The 13308-nt window shown below is 39.7% G+C and overlaps 1 protein-coding gene across 1 annotated transcript; it reads left to right on the top strand.

Annotated features, from left to right (window-relative positions):
• Nucleotides 1-361: 361 nt before the first annotated feature.
• Nucleotides 362-13308, top strand: CHRNB4 (cholinergic receptor nicotinic beta 4 subunit). The gene is made up of 6 exons (XM_041427651.1): nt 362-568; nt 5125-5270; nt 7068-7112; nt 7238-7347; nt 9780-10752; nt 12776-13308. Exons 1-6 carry the CDS (start codon nt 523-525, stop codon nt 12914-12916), a joined length of 1461 nt encoding a protein of 486 aa, XP_041283585.1. The 5' UTR covers nt 362-522; the 3' UTR covers nt 12917-13308.

The raw sequence follows: 13308 nt of genomic DNA on the forward strand, positions 1-13308 counted from the left end.
GGGTTGGCAGTAGGTACTAAACTTTCTCTCTTTACACAGAAAATAACCCTCTGCTGGGGCTATAATTTATTGACACTAAGAGGTTTTATGGCACAAAGTTTAACCAGTTCTTCCCACACAGCTGTTCTCACCCACTGCACTCATTAATCAGAAAGCCTTTTAAATGTTATCTGGTAGCAAGAATTAAGCAGTTGTGTTTTGTACATCACGTCCCTTAGCTTGCTCTTTCATTTCCTCTTTTTCAACATTATCACATTATGCTCACTCTTCTTATTTGCTTTTCCTCTTCACAAAGCTCTTTAAACAGCTGCAAAGGGGGAGGGACCACTATGCTCAGGAAAATTGCACTTTGCAGAACGCTTCTGTCAGGTCCTACTGTCTGTCTCTTTCCTGGCATTTCATACCTCCAAGATTCAGGTTTGCTTTTCCATCTCTTCCCTGTGCATCCCTGCCAACAGAGCCTATTGCCAGCTGTCCAAGCTGAAGAACAGTAATCCACATCTTCTTACTGCCACGAGGAAAATGTACCCCCTCGTTCTCGTTGTAGTGGGCTCCTTTTGTCTGAACGGTAAGTGACCTTTTCTTTCTCCTACAGTTCCAGAACAGCGAGAGCTTTTGGGGGTAAGAGGCAAGGCAGTGACATGAGCTCACAGACAATTTGTAACCATCACCTCGGGAGGTTGCTGACTTTAAGAGGATGTATAAAATTGATTATTTTAGTGTTGATTTGGGCTTGTTTGGTATCAGCACATGCACTACGACGAATATGGACAGATAGGTTGGATATAAAATTACATAACTGTAGGACATGACAATGATAATGACTAAATAATATCCATTTAGATGCTCCCAGCATCATCTGTGATAGGAAAAGCAGCATATTGTGCTGAAGGTGAAAAAATGAACCACGACATGATCCATAAATGTGACAGATCTCATCCTTCTACCATTATTTTACAAAGTTCCTATATTTTACAAAGTTTATACTTCCTAATTTTTTAAATTAGAATGGAAACAGTTTAAATTAATTTGTCATATGTAAATATATGCTACAAAACCCATGTATTTATGCCTTTTATACAAGAATGTTTCCCTCAGTCTGTCAGGATTTCTTGGGTATGTTTTAGCCAACACAACAGCCTGAGAGCAGCATGAAATAGTGCATTTAGCATGGGAGCTTCTTCCCATGGAGAGGCTCCTCTGAAGTGCTCTGAGAGAAACTGGCTGAAACTAAACCAAGATCCTCAGATTACACACTTCCCATTTTTGTCTGTTTGTTCCACACTTGTTTTGTTTCTTCTGTCTCTGAAAGATAACTTCAGAAAACATCTGCTGTTAACAAAAGGAGAGTGAGGGCCCACTTTAGATTTTTAAACTATGCACTTCTAACACCTGAGTGCTTCCTTTTTTATTTGCATTAATTGCAACGTAAAAATTAAAAATCTTTAAAATACAGTAAATTCACTGCTACTTCCACTGGAACAAAAAACATTCCAAATCAGTATGTGTTCTTTCAAGAGGCTATGAAAGTCTTTTTGCTTGAGAATATGTCGAGAAGTAACAACATCATGAAGTAATTTCTGAGAAGAAAATGGGACTGCTTCATTGCTGCTTCTTACTTGCTCTTTACTAAATACAGATGGGAACTTGGTATGTCACTTATGCCTGAGAGAGTAAAGGATTAAAATGGTAACACATGCTACAGTGCTACTCCTAAACAAATATTATTTCAATGTTTATTATGAGAACTGAGTTCAGAGAAATACTAGAAATATGTCTTATGTTACATTTTGAAATGTAGACAGCAATAACAGTGAACTTGCCTGTATCTCTCAGCTTTGCTCCTTATTCTTTTCTGTGGAAATCACTCCAATGAATTTGTTATTACACCGAAATCAAGCAGTGTAAGACAGCATGTCTAATTATTTCCCTTTATGTATTTAAATTAGACTATGCAACAAGAAAAGTCTCCACAGCAGAGCGAATTAAGTCTGTGGTTTAGTTTCTTTTGCTGTGAAATTGGAAGCATCTTGGTGCAATTTTTTTTTTTCATGCTCATAGTCCCACAGAGAAAACGAACTTTCTGAGGAATGTGTACTGCAAGGTACGTGGTGATTGCTCTCCTTGTCACAGAGCAGACGTGTAGCGTGTTCAGTGAGGCTAAAATAATTTCCCCAGCTCAGGATCCACCCCAATGGGCTTTATTTATTTGCTGCTTTCAGTACACAAAGATACTCCACTCCCAAATTAGGACTGCTTGATCATTGTTGTTAAAGTAATTTGTCTAAAAGCATCAGTCTAACGTCTGCAACATCTCTGGTGATTACTGCCATTTGGAAAAAACAGTTTATGGGGGAAACTGGATTTCCATTTCTTCCAACCCTGAGAGGAAAAAGAGACATTTCAAAAGCCTGGCTACTCACACGCAATGCACATAAAGATGAAACTGGATGCCTGGTAATTTTGTTCTCATTAATTGCCATCTGGTTTATATGTAGATTGTTAATGGAAAGAAGACTGTAAAAGTTAGACAAGAAACACTAATTTTTCGCCAGTATTTACGGAGAGATTGGTTTTAACAAGTTTTAAGGCAGTGTAGGGCTGACATCTAGTGGTGTATGATACAGGTGACAGAGCAGTCCCTTTATTTCTTATTACTAAGTTACAAAGGCTGGAATTTTACAAAGGATTATCCCTAGTGAAGGAATGCCTTCACTAAGAGCAGGTAATAATTTCTCAAAGGTATTCATTGTTGAATAAATATTTTTTATAACTAAAGTCATGGTTTGTCATTAATCCACATAAAGTTTATTAACAGTCAGTACTTGGAAATCTCAGCTGTTCTCATCAGAGATGCAGACCCCACACCATGTCTGGATTTGCATACCAGACGACTGTGATTGCTAAAAGCAGGTTTCAGAGTAAAAACTAATTGCAAATCCAGAATTAGCTTTCTGCAAATATTCTACAGTTCCTACCCCTTACTCCATGTTTAGCAAATACTCTCTGTGCTGGAATACCCACAGACAAAGGCAGCAATGCAGTGAAGACATAGTTAACAAGTCAAACAAGAACTCACATCTTTGCTAACAGTATTCAGTGACCACTGAATGAAACAAACCCACTGACGATTTATTTATATTTGAATTATAGTCATATGCTTACATCACTTACATATGCAACAGTGGGAATGTCTACTAAAAAAAATCTACTACAAACAAACCCAACATAAAACTCCACCAAAGAACACAATAAAACAACTTTAACAAGGATTCTCTATTGAACTACCACAGAACTTCTAACCTATCCTAATAACCACAAGAAGATTCATTCCTAGAACACAGCCCTCTTTTCTTCACAGTATCTAATTTAGCTTTTCTTTGATTGCTATACAGAAGAAAACCACCCCAGAATCTGAAGCTTAGCAAGACTCAGCATAGCTCTAGCATAAGCTTTTGATTAGGCACCTTGCATTGAGAACAAATGTCATATTAAAATATCACGTGGTATAGGGCTTTTATAACAATTTGCAGGAAGGTACAAAGCAAGTGTGAATCAAAAAACAAACTGACCCAACAAACACAGATACATTCATCCAAGTGCCTTGGAAAGTATTTGAAAAGCATATTCTGAAGAACAGTGTTATAGTTGAGGTGAAGAATTTGGGCTACCAGGCCACAGTCCATGCTGGTCTTACAAGAATTAAATCAAGCCTGGTCTTTCTTAGACGTGAAATCTCTGTTTGATAATCTTTCCTTTTACTTCACTTCACTTTCTCACTGGATCAGAAACAAGGAGGTCTTAGGGTATCTTTTTAACCCAAGTTGGATTCAGAAGAATTTCAAGTTTAAAGAGAGACTTGTTCAGCCTATCAACTTGCAGCCCAGGTCACGAGGAAATGTGGCACCTTCTAGACATGCACACGAATTTTGGCAGCTTATTTGATCCTGACTTTTTGGTGTCTGCCTTTCCCCAGATTTCATGGATATGCTACAACATAAAAAAACCCCAAAACAAATTAATGCACCACAAATTTAAAATACTTGCATGTCCAGTGTTTTTTACTGTGTGAAATTGCTCTGGGAAATAACGAAGCATGTATGCTGTAAGGACACTACCCTCATTTCTGCAATGTCTAGAGGTGAATTAGGTGAGCTGAATTAGGTGACCTTTTCTATGGAAGAGGTATTCTATCCATTGTATTGGAGCCTGCTTCCACTAACACAGTGATTTAATCAGCACCACAGCACAGACCTGCCCAGCACAGAGTCTCTGGCTCGGTTCTGTCAGCAGGATGTTAGCAGGACCTTGCTCACCAGTATGGTCAGGGGGTCAACAGTGGTTTGAAAGTCCACTGGGGTGACTTTAAAAAGCACACAAAGAACATGAGAACAGAATAAATGAATAAATGACCCTGGGATTGTGCCAGAAGCTGCTCTGCTCCACAGGGAATGTTCAGGCTTGTTTGATAGTAACCTGTAGATGCTGTATTTTGTAGTCACTGGACTCCAGCTTTGGCAAAGATTTACAGTATTTGTGCTAGTCCACAAATCAGGTTTTGCTTCCAATGAAGTAAATCTAAGATATTGCCTTGGGTTTTCAAATTTTGAAACAGAAACATCACTAGCTACCAGAGAGTCCCCAGTCATTAAAAATCCTTTATGACTCCTAAAGCTTATCCCCTGGTTTTCTCTACATAAAGCAGAGGCTTTAAATTTGAATGTGTACCTACAACTCTGTCTCCTATAGCACTAAAGAGAGAAGTCACAGCTGGATCCCTCCCTTTGGATCATAGAATAATTCTTCCCCTGCTATCAAGAGGGTGGTTTGCTCCCAGTTTCTATTTCTGAGTGTAATTCCCAAAAGTATCTACCTATTTGAGCTTCACATTTTATTGCAAAAAACCCTGAAAGGGATCTGCTTTGATCTGTGCTCTGTGAAAGACAGTCAGCTTCAGCAGAACAGATATCAGTGCAAGCACCCTATCCTCCTGTTCACACAAGCCTTTAGAAAATCAAAAGCTGTCATTATTTCCCAAAGATGATCTGATGCACAGATATTCTGTGAGCCCTACATCATGACTTTAGTCTCCCTTCTCTAATTCTGTTTTGTGATGCTTTACAGGAAGCATGGCAGCAGATGCTGAAGAAAAACTAATGAACCACCTGCTGAGTCCTGACAGGTACAATAAGTTAATTCGACCAGCTGTCAACTCCTCCCAGTTGGTATCCATAGAACTGCAGGTTTCCCTGGCACAGCTTATCAGTGTGGTAAGTTCCAATTAGGCTATGCCTTTACATTCAATACTACCTGCACAGCACTCTAATTAGTAGTTATACTGGCATTGCTGCATCTCTGCTCTTTTCTCATTTGTGTAACACTGTTAATAGGCAGAGCCCATACACGCAATTTACCAGTTTTATACCTCACAATGGAGCTACAATGGGGAAATCAGGCTATGCCTAAGCTTTGAAGGATGGGGTCAGATCTTCATCCAACAGACTTTCATCTAGCTAAAATTCAAAATGATTCCACTGATTTCAGTACAGCTACTGTAAGTTACCCCAGATCAGGACCTATCCTGGACAGTGCACACCAGCGACGTGCACACCATCCACCACCAGTGGAATGCTAATCCATCTTCTGCTGAAGGGGTTCAATGGCCTGAAAACAAGCTACAAAGCCACATCCAAATCATATGACATATCAGGCATATTAATAAAGAACACTGGAATGCTGTAAAGAAAAATACACAGTTCTGGCTGGAATAGCTTAACATGGTTTAAACAATCCTCATGAAAGCAACTCCTCATATTCAATAACAATTACTTCAGTGGGTCTAAAATACACTTTCACCCACAAGGTTAGTATGTGTTTGACAGTTATTCTGAGGTATAAACACATCTTTACTAAGAGAGGTTAACATAAACTGCAGTGGGAACAAGAGCCAGTATATAAGTGGGAATAATTTCCTGAACTGGGGCTTTCAACTCTGCTGCTCTCCCTGGATGACAGAGAAGATACAGATGACTGCCTCCCTTGTCAGAATTTGTGTAAGGGTTAGTGACTGGACTGCTTCAAACTTTTAGAGACATAAAGAATTTACATTCTGAAATTCAAGAGGAAATGAGAAAGACTCTGTTGGAACGTAAGGGAAACTGTACAAATAGCTGAGGTTTCATACACCCATGCAGACTGGATATAATATATATAGGTACTCCTAGATGTATATACATATACACTCAGGATTCAATGGCATGTATACCAGATGATTTTAGTTAAGTGCTCTCTCCTGGGGAGCTCCATCTGCACACAGACGTGTATCCTTATATCCTGCACTACCACCACGAGCACAATGTCTCCTCAGACTGCTGATTCTGGGCATAAAAAGGGAGGTATCTTGCTCCAGAGGCCCTGGTGATCAACAGCCTAAGCACGGTGGATGAATGGGCAAAGACCAAGACCAGCACAGCTCAGTCCCTATCCCTTTATAGCCTCGCTCTTCCAACAGAACAAAATTAGGCATCTTGCAGGCTCCAACAATCTCAAGCATCTTCAGGATCACACAATTAACTCATTTTCCTGCAGAAATCCTCCTGACAGATCTTCTACAGAGAAGTTTCTCTTCTGGACTGCTATCCAGACACAGCAGTTCGTGAAGCAGAGCCTGCCAGCTGAAAGACTACATGGCAAACCTTACACCAACCTCACCCAACATCATGTAGGCCTCCCTGATGGTCAATTGTCCCTCCTGTTTCAAATCAAGGGTGGAGAAGTGGGGTGGAATGAGGGAGGAAACCAGCTTAGCAAAGTGGTGGTCATTGTTTCCAAGTAACTCCACTCACTCCTGCCATAACTGTTCTTGTTAAAAGGCATTTGGAATTCTACATTTATGGGGTTACTGCTTATCATCAGTATGTGTACAAGACTGGTCATTGTACCTCAGAGAAATGTCTGTCTTGAAATACACTAGACAAAATCATGCTCAAAAACCCACTGAATAAATAAATCTTATTACTGCAATAAAGTGAAATATTTTAGTTTTTGTCTCTGTTTTTTCCCTGCAGAATGAACGGGAGCAGATCATGACTACAAACGTCTGGCTGAACCAGGTAACAAACCCACAGACTAATGGCTCTTGCAAACCACAAATACAACTGCTCTCACTCCATCACATGATTGTTTTGTTAGTGCTGGTCTGGACACTCCCATCACTACTGTACAATTCTTCTCTTAGGAGTGGATTGATTATCGGCTGGCTTGGAAGCCCTCTGACTATGAAGGAATAAATAAGCTGAGAATACCTGCAAAACACATCTGGTTGCCAGACATTGTGCTTTACAACAAGTAAGTAAAACTGGTGTAGTTTACACAGACAATGAACAAAATTATATCCAAGGAACAAATATCAGAAACAATGAAGTAGGTCTGGTAAAATTTTTAAATTGAATTTTGTCACTTTTAGATGGTAGCAAGTGTATCTGACTGGGCTACTGGGCTCAAAGATAATTTTCACCATCAGCACTCTGGTTAAAGAAATTCCAGCAGAGCTGGAAGATGTCTGCAGTGTGAGCAGTTACAGCAGAGGATCCATGCCAAAGCTCACAACTGAGACAGATTTATATGAAAATAGACTGTATGGAAAGAATAAATTGTAGGTATAAGTGCAGTTGCAAGAAGACATCTGGAATCCTATCAGACATCTTAGGGGCTGAGATACAGTTTTGTTTCCTTCTTCCCCCTCTCTTTCTTCTACCACAGACCCCAAGACACAAATCTGTTACAGAGTTCACACATACCATAACTCCAGGAGTTCATGTAGAAAACCAAATCATACTCAATTTTCATAAAGCACTGAAAAAAACCCATTCTATAAATACATAAGAAATCTGTCAGCATTTGACCCTGTTGCTTTATAGTACTGAGAAAAATATCACACTTCAGTTCCTCTTTCAAACAGACAGCTAACTGACAATTTTGTTTTGCTTTGGTTTAAGTCTCTGGCAAAACACTGAAGTGGATCATAAGCTTTTTTTTTTTTAATAATCAAAATTTATAATTTCATGATACTTTGAAAACCAATGAATTCAAGAACACATGATGATTTATGAACATATACAGATGGGAAACTCAGGAAGTTTATATATAACTGAGTTAAGTCCTTGGAATCCTACTACTGGAAACCAGATTTGATGAACATTTAAACCTAGTGTATTAGTCACAAAATAATTCAGCCAGTGGATTAGGATGTACTCTGCCTGCTCAAAGCTTGTTCTGGTAAATTGTGCCTCTGCCCTCTGCTTCTTTTTGCTACTGGCCAAGTGATACTGTTTAATAGGTTGTAAAAATAGAAAGGAATAGTTTCAAAAGGTTTCTTAAATGCACAGGAACAAGCCACACTGTAATGGATTTCTACATTAGTACAAAGCTTCAATTAAATTTTAGCTAAAGGACAGCTTCCTGCTGCTGGAGCAGAGTTTCACAGGCATCAGTCGGTTTGAGGTGCTCAGGAAACACAAAGCATGTCCTCATGCCCACAGCTCTGTGTGTGACCTGTGCACAGGGCTCTGGGGGTGCAGCCCCACCACTCAGACAGGGCAGTCAGCACCAGAACTCACATACTCCCAGCCCAGGATTCTGCCCAGCACATGGCCTGGCATGATGGCAAAGCTAACTCAGGGAGTAGAGATATGCCAACTAAGATACAATTCATTTTCCAAAACATAGCTACCTTATTGGCAATGACCCCTATTAGTGGCTGTAGCCACTCACTCCCATATCTGGTTGTTTCACTGTCTGCATGAATTAACTGCAAACGTCTCAGCTCAGTGACAGGCGCTCACTGCCTCACCCAGTTTGACTCTGGAAAGGGCTCAGAGTCAAACCTAACTGATTCAGACACATGTGCCAAGCCTTAGATATTTGTAGCATTTCTCTGCTTAGGGGAAAAAAAAAAGAAATCACCCTTAGCACTGAAATAACTCTTCTCCATGATGCCTTGCTAACAAACACTACCTTGGGATACTTAATGGCTTAAACAGCCCTACCTTGTTGGCTCACACTGCTGGGCAGGAGGAGATGCTAGTGCCTGACAATGATCTTCTCCCTAAGTTAAAGGGCCCATCAGAACATAGAAGACTCCCCTGGTTCAGCAGTTGGAAGGGACACAAAGCCAAGATTATTTGTGGGCACTAAGAACGCTGTGGCTTGTCTGTTCTGGTTTTGTAATAAGTAAACATTAACTGGAGAGATGCAATAAATTATAAGCCATATAATTACATTTCCTCTGCCTACACTCTCCCTGCATTTCTAACTAATGCAGCTCATCCTTAATTCCTTGTCCAAGTCATTTAGGAGTGTTGCTCTGTGTTCTTAGCAGTGGCTACACTCCAAATCCCTCTGTTTTCACATGGGATGATCTCATTTTTGCTTAGCTTTCAGAGATGCAGGAAGCTTTGATTACTTGAGCAAACATTTACAAAATACATTGATTTCTTTGGATGAAACAGAGGTGTGTATTATAATTTTACAACTTTTTTTTTCTGTAAGTATTGGACCAAAAATCAACTATCTGACTGGGAGAAATGCATACATTGGTCTCCCTATCAAGTTTAGCTCCCTACAGCATAGATTTCAGAATAATAGTATTACTAAACTTTGATTCTCAGAACAACTGGGGCCCACAAGGTCAAGAATGTCTGACCTTTTCTGTTTTGAACTATGTTTTTTCTCCTAATATTTTATCACTTCCTCCCCTTTCTCTTTTCTCCTCTCGTTAGTGCGGACGGCACGTACGAAGTCTCGCTGTACACAAATGCCATTGTAAATAACAATGGAAGCATTCGCTGGTTGCCACCAGCCATTTACAAGAGTGCCTGCAAGATTGAGGTGAAGCATTTCCCATTTGACCAACAAAACTGCACCCTCAAGTTCCGGTCCTGGACGTACGACCACACAGAAATTGATATGGTGCTCAAGACTTCCATGGCGAGCATGGACGACTTCACACCGAGCGGAGAGTGGGACATTGTAGCACTCCCAGGAAGAAGGACTGTAAACCCTCTGGACCCCAATTATGTCGATGTGACATATGACTTCATTATTAAAAGGAAACCACTTTTTTATACCATCAATCTTATCATTCCCTGTGTGCTAATTACATCCTTAGCCATCCTAGTATTCTACTTGCCTTCAGACTGTGGTGAAAAAATGACTTTATGCATATCTGTGCTGCTTGCCTTGACTGTGTTCTTGCTGCTGATCTCCAAAATTGTCCCTCCAACATCTCTAGATGTTCCGCTGATTGGCAAGTATCTCATGTTTACAATGGTGCTGGTGACCTTCTCAATAGTTACCAGTGTCTGTGTGCTCAATGTCCACCACAGATCTCCCAGTACTCACACTATGCCCCCTTGGGTAAAGATGGTTTTCCTTGAAAGGCTCCCAGCCTATTTGTTCATGAAGCGCCCAGAAAATAATCCTCCACAGCAAAAGCCATGCAACTGCAAAAAGACAAAACCAGAGAATCCTTGTATGGAGCCATCTGACTTCTACAAGAACTCTACCTATTTTTTGAATACAGCTTCTGCCAAAAGACATGATATGAAAGTCTCTGAGACACCTGACAATGTCAGCAGTCATCGAGATTTTAGGTTAAGAACAGGTGCGAAATTTTCTCCTGAAGTGCAAGAAGCAATTGATGGAGTCAGTTTTATAGCAGAGCACATGAAAAGCGATGACAACGACCAGAGTGTAAGTAAAAATAAGAAATCCCTGCCCTTCCAAACTTCATCTTCTGTCTTCCTCTGTAACATGCTATTCCTCAGAAAACATATTTGAACTCTCTAGCTATTGTCAAGATTTTAGAGAGATTCTAGATATAGCTCATAGGAGGAAACAATTTATGCCATTAATGAAAAGCAATTTGATAACTGCAAATACTCTCCTGATAAATAACATGGCTATTTCTACAAAAAGAGTTTGCTGATTGCCCAGTAAGTCATGAAACACTTAAAAAAGCTTTGTTGTCACATTCAAGTGATTGGCAGGGGAAGAAAACAATATTCAGTTCCGGGTTAGAAATAGACCATTTTTCACCACTGTGAATCAATAAGACTGTGATTCGATCCATGGCCAGGCCAAGTTAACCAGAAACAACTTTCCTGCAGCCCATGCTTCATTTACCTAACTGAGCACAGCAGGAGCATTTAGCAAAATTGGTAGAAGCCCTTGTAAACACCCTCTGTAGACCAAAACACCTGCCTGTATATGGCAAACACCATGGGCAGGATTAAAAACCTCAACAGAGCTGACACTTCTTTCATTATTTGCATATATACACCAGACTCATTACTGGTTATTTAAGCTCTGCTGCTGCTCTATTCCCCTGCCCTACTCACAGGCCTGTAGCTAGCACAATAGAGCTGATAGATACACTGTGAATAATGCTTGGAAAATTCAGGTGGGTCACGGGTTTTATTTAGACAAGTGCCTACAGTTGGGAAAAATCATCCTCATACCTCCCCTTGTCCTCTCTCTAATCCAGACCACAGTGAGACTCCAGGTTCTCTATTCCTGTTGTGCTGCCCCTACCTCAGCCAAGCAGATTAAATAAAGTCTGGTTTCTGATCTTGCAGCAGTCCCTAGAGGAGCATGCTGCTGAGTAGTTCATGTTTTCTATTAACTGAAATTACTGTCAATATAAATAAAGAAGTTCAGCTATTAACATTAGACATGAGCTTGTAAACATTGAAACTGAACAGAAGCTGACTTCACAGTGCAGGAAAAGGTTTTCTAATAGCTCAGAAATTCTTGCAAGGGTGCACACTAAAGGATCGACAATGCTTTCACTTGGTAGTAAGAACAATGTTCAAGAGCATTTTATATATTGAAAATCCATTTACTGCTTTTCACATATGGTCCTCTGATATTACATACATTTTTTTCTAGATTCTTACCTTTATTCTCTGCTTCCTTCCCTCATCACAACGGTCTGATAACAACTGTTCATGTACATTTATATATTCTGACTGCAGAAGCATTCAATTTACATTAGCGGCAGTGGGAATGAAAAGTGTGCACTGAAGGAAAAATATGTAATGGTCTAATATCAGACATGATTCAACTGACAAGGATGATAAAGTCACTGATGTGAAGACATCCCCTGCGTAACCAGAATCAATGAGAGAGGAAAAATTATTCCTGAGATGCAAATGCAGATTGCTACATTTCTCCTTTACAATAATAGCCCAATTAGTCACTTCAGTCTGAGACAGAATCTAAGGCCATGACTTTCACAGACAACACATGCAGAGCAAAAAGGCATTTTAATAAAACCAACAGTATTAATATGCATTAAACCCCATGAATAAGATGACTGCTGATAAGAAAAGAACTCTGAAGCTAACCTTGTTTAACAGCAGTAAACACCATCTATTTTTGCCCATTCAGATTAATAGCATTTACAAACTAAAGCTGAAGAAAGAAATTTGTTAATTGAATTATAGTGTGGGCCCTTCAAGGCTGGCACCACACCAGACAGCCACACTCAGTATCTGATGTATCCAAGAAAGCTAAGAAATGTTTACTGTATTTTTCTCCACTGCTCAGATGTGTTGTAGGAGAAAAATCCCTTACAAAGCCTAAAGCCAGTTTATTCCCTGAACCTTGAGACCAGTTTCCTTTTATTTTGATAAACAAAAACTCAGCATTAGCGAAAGGAAGACCAAAGGAATATGACAAATTACTAATATCTTTAATTGGCTTTTTCTTCCAGGTCATTGAAGATTGGAAGTATGTTGCCATGGTAGTGGACAGGCTGTTTCTCTGGATATTTGTCCTTGTTTGTGTCCTGGGGACTGTTGGATTATTTCTGCAACCACTTTTTCAAAACCACACTGCTGCCATAAACCCTTAGCTATTATTTAAAATGTCAATACTTACACAGACATTCGGTCTCATTCTGCTCTCAGTTCCCCTTTGTTAACTCCACAGAGGTGCCAAGTGAGTTGCACTTACGTCCCTTAGAGTAGGGAAAAGGAACGTAGAGCTTGACTTACTGGGATAGGAAAAAAACAAAACAAAGAAAAAACTATTTTTTTCCAGTGAGTTCTGTACTTCTGGTGATATCTTGCCCTTTTTTCAATTATTTGAAGTCTGAACATTACAGTGAAAGAATTTTGCTGTACAAGATGTCATCCTAGCATCATCATCATCATCATCTTATTATTATGTATTTTAAATACATTGCCTTAGGAAGGATATTTTCTTTCCTTAGAATACTGCAATTTCCGTGTTACAAAGAAGATA

Source organism: Onychostruthus taczanowskii, unplaced genomic scaffold, assembly GCF_017590055.1.
Source record: "Onychostruthus taczanowskii isolate IOZ18803 unplaced genomic scaffold, ASM1759005v1 scaffold118, whole genome shotgun sequence".
Lineage (NCBI taxonomy): Eukaryota > Metazoa > Chordata > Aves > Passeriformes > Passeridae > Onychostruthus > Onychostruthus taczanowskii.

Excerpts from the sequence above, each read along its gene's own strand:
- CHRNB4 (XM_041427651.1), top strand. The coding sequence starts at position 523 with ATGTACCCCCTCGTTCTCGTTGTAGTGGGCTCCTTTTGTCTGAACG. Across the intron at positions 7,113-7,237 it reads CAAACGTCTGGCTGAACCAG|GAGTGGATTGATTATCGGCT; the intron begins GTAACAAACCCA and ends TTCTTCTCTTAG. Across the intron at positions 7,348-9,779 it reads GACATTGTGCTTTACAACAA|TGCGGACGGCACGTACGAAG; the intron begins GTAAGTAAAACT and ends TCCTCTCGTTAG.